Source organism: Cyprinodon variegatus, unplaced genomic scaffold, assembly GCF_000732505.1.
Source record: "Cyprinodon variegatus isolate N-32 unplaced genomic scaffold, C_variegatus-1.0 Scaffold345, whole genome shotgun sequence".
Taxonomy (NCBI): Eukaryota; Metazoa; Chordata; class Actinopteri; order Cyprinodontiformes; family Cyprinodontidae; genus Cyprinodon; species Cyprinodon variegatus.
Window position 1 is genome coordinate 520,907 of NW_015150798.1, and position 6,467 is coordinate 527,373.

The window sequence follows — 6,467 nt, forward strand, 5'->3', positions numbered from 1 at the left end:
GAAAGACGAGGCATGTTTCGATACTCTGTAGAACCGAAGCATTTCGGTCGGTACCATAAAAGAACCGAAGTTCGGTACCCAGCCCTATTTAGAGCCCTAGAATGGAACGACAGGTTTTCCTCCTTTTAGTGTATGCTCATGAATATTTAGATGAGCTGTGCGCTGATTGGTTTGTTTACAACGAGTGAAGCTGCTGAGCAAAGACGCATCATAGCAACAAGCACTCACTCACTGAAACATTGAAATTGTTGAAATGGTAGGGTGACCAGACATCCGGGGGGGGGAGAATTTCAAAATATTCCGACATTTTGGTCGACTACAGTGAAGCACGTAGTCAAAACACACCGGGAATTCAAATCGAGACGTCAGCTCTGGGGCTGGCCCGAGAACCCCATGGCGGACGGGGGCAGGGAGCCAGCAGGGGACGGAGCGACTGAACCCGACCCCGTAGCCTGGACACCAGCAGCTCTTACAGCCAATCACCGAAACTTGGTACCGAAAGACGAGGCATGTTTCGATACTCTGTAGAACCGAAGCATTTCGGTCGGTACCATAAAAGAACCGAAGTTCGGTACCCAGCCCTAATCTGCTGTCACGTATCATCATTATGCCCTTTAAAGCTTTACTGATGGAACTTTTTAGGCCAAACTCTTTAAAGTTTTAAACCTCCTTAATGAAGCAGTCTTTAATAAAGTTTTTCTTTAGCTTTTTGTTTGTGTTTTCCCTTAAAAGGTCCTGCCTTTTACCTGGCTGCTGTTGGAAATAATAGATTATTCCTATTCTGTCCAGCCTGGTAAAATAGAACGCATACTTGGTGTTTGATTTGAGTGTATAGTTTTTATGTAAATTTCAGAAAACACCCACTGTTTATATTATTATATTAAATGCCCAAAGTTAGCTTAACAGTATTTATATTCACTTTTGAATGTCATTTATTTTTTTTGATAATTACTTTAATATAATCTGCATTTGCCTGCAGACGCCTCCCTCTGAAAGCCATAAGAAAAACAGCGTTAGACACAAACTGGTTTCCCTCACCTTGAAGAAGAAATCCAAGATCACAGAGGAGGTAGGACGTAGGCACTAAACAAGACAGATTTTTTTTGGGAGGGATGAGAAGAATAAAATATTATTGCAATGGATTTTAGGTCACAAAGCGCCTCAATGATGGTGAGTACAGTCTCCATGGTAACAGCATGTTAGAAGATCGACCAACTTCCAACCTTGAGAAACTTCACTTCATCATCGGGAACGGGATCCTTAGACCAACACTGAGGTAAGAGGAGGGACAGGATAAAAATCTCTTAGATACACGGAAACAGTGCAAGAAATAGAACCACAAAGTAGAATTAGGTCCCTGGGCAGCTGATTTATTTCAACATTTATATGTTTGCAAATTAAGGCTCGAGTAAGTCTTTGTTTTTCACTTTAACTAGATTTCCTCATTTTTAACTCCTTCAGGTGCTGCTTGTTTTGGTTTTCTGTTCTAGTGTTTAATTCTGTTTATTTAATGGGATTTCCTTTGCATAGAATGGTGGCCTAGTAGTTAGGGCATAGAGCTTGGAATCCTGAGATTCTGAGTTCGAGCCCCACTCCCACAAACTGCCACTCTGGGTCTCTGAGCAAAGACCCTTAACCCCTGATTGCTCCCTGGGTGCTGCACAGTGGCAGCCCACTGCTAGCCAAGGGGATAGGTTAAATGCAGAGCTAAATTCTCCAATGTGAGATCAGTAAAGTTCAGTTATTAATTATTATTACAAATATAAATTGTAAACTTAGTTATTTTTTAATGATGGTTTAAACACATTATCATACATTTTTATTTGAAAGGATTCTGAGTAAAGAACAGGTCAGAAATGTTAAGTTCCGTAACTGAGTGCGCATGTTTGTGGGTGTGGGAGGTGCAGGCGGGCGACCATTAAAGTACAGACTCTGTCTTCTCTTGTTTAATTATTGAGTTAACATTGGTAGCAGTGGATGGCTGCTGCTGGGAATCACAAAACTCCTCCAGCTTTTTATGAGAAAACTTAAGGAAGTTGGAAAAATTAGATGGATATCTGGAGAGTTGTTACCGACTGGACAAAAAGAAGCAAGCTCTGGTGGTTACTTTATTGCTATCAGGACGAGGATAAGGATTTTTGAAAACATTTTTATTGTAATGGATTTTTGGCCATTACAATAAGAAATACAACTTTTGAGCTGTTTAAACTTCCTGGACCCAGGCAGTTAGAGAGATGATTTAGCTTGGTCTTATCTTATTTCTAACAATTAATGGAAATGTGTCCCACGTCATTATTCTGGTATGTGTGGTTCTGTCTGTTTAGGGATGAGATCTACTGTCAGATCTGTAAACAGCTGAGCCAGAACCCGTCCAAGAGTTCTCATGCCCGCGGCTGGATCCTCATCTCACTGTGCGTCGGCTGTTTCGCCCCATCAGACAAATTTGTAAAGGTCAGAATCCAGAGACACTTATCTAAACGAAACTTAATTTAAATCGGTTTATCTGAAAATGAGGTTTAACTTTTCTCTAAAAAGCATGGCTTTATTAATTGTGGTTTATTTATTGGGAAGAATACCTCCCCTTGGTTTGACTGTTTTATAAATGTTTTCTAATTGTTTTTTGTAGTACCTGAGAAACTTCATCAGAAGCGGCCCGCCGGGTTATGCTCCATACTGTGAAGAAAGGCTAAGACGAACTTTTGTTAATGGGACACGAACTCAGCCTCCGTCTTGGCTGGAACTGCAGGTATAAACCAACTGATGTGGTTCAAGCAACTTGCTGCTTCTACATTGAAGTTGACCTTAGTTCTGAAATCAACATGCAGGCCACCAAGTCCAAGAAGCCCATCATGCTGCCTGTGACTTTCATGGACGGCACAACGAAAACACTGCTGACCGACTCTGCGACCACAGCCAAGGAGCTTTGCAGCGCCTTGTCTGATAAGATCAACTTAAAAGATCGATTCGGGTTCTCATTGTACATCGCTCTGTTTGACAAGGTAGGACAACAGAACCTACCAATGGTTATATGCAGATCCCCAAAACTTCAACTGTCTATAAAATTTTACATTTTCATTCAATCTTCATCCTTTCTATTGTTCAGTCACCTGCTCAAAGCAACTGATACCATTTAGTAGATACAAATTGGTGAAGTTTTGGGTTTTCTTGTGTCTTTAGGGAAAATCTCTTCCACTAAAAAGAAAAAAAAAACATGGCTATTTATCTGTTTTTGTTTAGGTCTATAAAATCTTGTTTTTTTCGGAGGGTTTTTTTTTGTTTTTTTTTTGCAGGCAACAAAACAAGATAACAAGATATTCATATGGCCCAATATTTGTTCATTTTTCTGTTTCTCTTTCTAAGAATGGGGGAAAAATTTAGTTATTTTTCCTTAAACTCACTGGAGCCTTTACCCCACCTCCAGGTCTCCTCTTTGGGCAGTGGGAATGACTACGTAATGGACGCCGTGTCACAATGTGAGCAGTATGCAAAGGAGCAGGGTGCTCAGGAGAGGAACGCCCCCTGGAGGCTGTTTTTCAGGAAGGAGATCTTCAGCCCCTGGCACGACCCCACAGAGGACTACGTTTCTACAAACCTCATCTACCAGCAAATAGTCAGAGGGGTCAAGTTTGGAGAATACCGCTGCGACAGGGTGACACATTTCATTTTAAGTTGTTTCTTGGCAAAGTAGACAATGGAATTTTATTTCTCTTTTGACTAATGAGGACGAATCAGAGCATCAGATCCTATCTATTATCTCTAAACACTGTTTCCTTTCATTCTTCCATGTCTAGGATGATTTGGCAGAGTTGGCCTCACAGCAGTATTATGTTGATTACGGTTCAGAGATCCTTCTAGAACGCCTGTTAAGTCTCATCCCGTCCTACATTCCGGACAGAGAGATCAGTACTTCTAAGACAGTGGAAAAATGGGCTCATTTCATCATGGCTGCACATAAGAAGGTCAGGAAGTAAACAAAAAATTTGATTTCCATGGATTAAACTGCAGTTTTTCATTAAAACCTTAAATGATGACTGTTCTTTGTACTTAAACGTCTCTGATTGTTGACTCAGGGCATTTACACCCAGAAGAGGTTTGACCCTCAGAAGGTAAAGGAGGAAGTGGTGGACTTTGCTCGTCACAAGTGGCCATTGCTGTTCTCCCGTTTCTATGAAGCCTTTAGGTTCTCAGGTCAAAATCTGCTACATCATCAGTACTAAGCTAAATTAGTTTCATTCTCTTTTACATAATAAAACATGAGTTTTACTTAAAATTCAAACCTGTAAACACCTGCTCTTTTTGCCTCTCAGGTCCCAGTCTGCCTAAAAATGACCTGATTGTTGCTGTTAACTGGACCGGTGTTTATTTTGTTGATGAGCAGGAGCAGGTCCTCCTGGAGCTCTCCTTCCCAGAAATCACAGCAGTTTCCAGCAGCAGGTTATTTTTCATCCTCCTTGGCTTCACCCATTTAGTATTATCAAAAACCTTATTTTTTTTTAGTACTCATCACATCTCCTGCTTGTCTTTAAAGGGGAGGAAAGCTGCAAGGTCAGAGTTTCACTTTGGCAACTATCAAAGGAGAAGAGTTCACCTTCACCTCAAACAATGCAGAGGACATTCGGGATTTAGTGGTGACCTTTCTGGAGGGTTTGAGGCAGAGGTCAAAGTTTGTTGTCGCGCTCCAGGATAGTTCAAACTCTGGTAAGCACCAAGCTACTGGATCTATAACAATGTTTGTGTACTTTATACGTAGAGTAGTTGCTAGGTACTGCCAACAGCGGTAATGATTAGTGTTGCACCGATAAAAGCATCAGGCGGGGCCCCGATACTGCACTAAAATGGTGGTATCGGTATCGGCGAGTATCAACAAATAGGGCACCGATACCATTTTGAGAGCCAAAACTTTATTCAACTATTGTCACCCATTCCAGTAGCCAATAAAAAGTTCTACTGGATTCACCTTGTATTAGTCTTTTTCCTGCTTCACAAAGGTAGGCAGCAGCTTGAAAAGGCAATGATGGCAATTATTTTACCTCCAAGTAGTATGAAGTTCTTCTTATATGCACACAAACATACATTTCAAACAGATGGTATCGGTATCAGCCAATAATCCACAGCCAGGTATCTGTATCAGGGCCAAAAAATGGCATCGGCGCAACACTAGAAATTGTATTTTAATTTTCAAAATATGTCCAATCCAAGTTTACTCATAAAACACAGGTCGCAGTGGTGCACATGTAAGAGTGAACACAGGAGAATACTTTCACATAAAAACAACCTAAGATTAAGATGAACGGACCATCCGCTATTTATTATAATCTGAGCAAAGGTCTGTTTTTAAAAAAGTTTTGAAAAAGACCATTGAGGAAGTACAGCAGCAGGTTGGCTGCAGAGACAGCAGATCCCCTCTGAGAATGCACCTAGTTCTTAGTACCAACAGCAACAATACCTTTGCTGCCCTCAGAAAACCAGGAGGCCTGTAGAGCTGTAGAGATCCTGAATGGGAGAAGGCTGTTTGGATTGGATAAAATATATTTTCAGTCTCATTTTTCATACATTTAAAGGTAGACATATCTTTTCTTCTTCGCCGTGACATCAATAAACAAAGAGAAATACCCAGTGAATAAGTATATAACAGCATGAAAGATAAGCTTTTCTTTTGTAAGGGGAACAATTAGCTTATCATACCTAAATCAACGTTAACTGAATATTCAGAGAAGATGGAATCTGTACTTTAATGAACAACCTTTCAGAATCAAACCAGAAGAAAACACTGCACACTATTTCTTCCCGCCTGCACCCCCTCCCCTCACAAACACACACACACACACAAACATGCACAGTCAGTTAACAGGAACTTAACATTCATCCATTTTCCCCAGCATCAAGTCAGCTGCTGAAGCTTCTGCTGATTCAGTCAATAGTTCTCTTTATTGTAATGAGCATATTATGTTGTGTTGACTTAAAGACATCAGATATGAAACATGCTCAGAGACACTCTGCCCTCAGAGTAAACTGTGATGAGGTTGTTTTCCTAAAGCTGGAGCGGAGACAACATTCCTGAGCTTTCTGAAGGGAGACCTGATCATTTTGGATCAGGACACTGGAGAGCAGGTCCTCAACTCTGGTTGGGCGCATGGCATTAACGAAAGAACCAATCAGAGAGGAGATTTCCCAGCTGACTCTGTTTACGTTCTGCCATCGGTGACACGTCCCCAGCAAGAAATAGTGGTGAGTGAGAAACACATTAGATCTTAGTACGTTTGTAAAACATCAACATTTAAAAGTTTACAGGTGTTTTCATATTCAGGGGCCATGATTTAGGCCCCGTCCACACGAAAACGAACCCTGGCCTAAACGCACAAATTTTTCACCAAACCAGCCTCTCATCCACACGAAGCCGGCGTTTCGGGGGTCTGTAAACGATCATTTTTTTATTCAGCCTTCAGAGTGGGAAGATTCTGAAACGC

General features: G+C 41.1%; 1 protein-coding gene across 1 annotated transcript in view; it reads left to right on the forward strand.

Annotated features, from left to right (window-relative positions):
- myo7a (myosin VIIA) overlaps positions 1–6,467 on the forward strand; it is a 72,846-nt gene that overhangs the window by 51,894 nt on the left and 14,485 nt on the right. Inside the window, exons 28-38 of the mRNA XM_015385689.1 lie at positions 980–1,069; positions 1,149–1,276; positions 2,325–2,451; positions 2,627–2,746; positions 2,826–2,999; positions 3,422–3,649; positions 3,792–3,959; positions 4,071–4,188; positions 4,308–4,434; positions 4,529–4,698; positions 6,038–6,228. Coding sequence (XP_015241175.1) covers positions 980–1,069; positions 1,149–1,276; positions 2,325–2,451; positions 2,627–2,746; positions 2,826–2,999; positions 3,422–3,649; positions 3,792–3,959; positions 4,071–4,188; positions 4,308–4,434; positions 4,529–4,698; positions 6,038–6,228 — 1,641 coding nt within the window. The remainder of the gene's footprint in view (positions 1–979; positions 1,070–1,148; positions 1,277–2,324; positions 2,452–2,626; positions 2,747–2,825; positions 3,000–3,421; positions 3,650–3,791; positions 3,960–4,070; positions 4,189–4,307; positions 4,435–4,528; positions 4,699–6,037; positions 6,229–6,467) is intronic.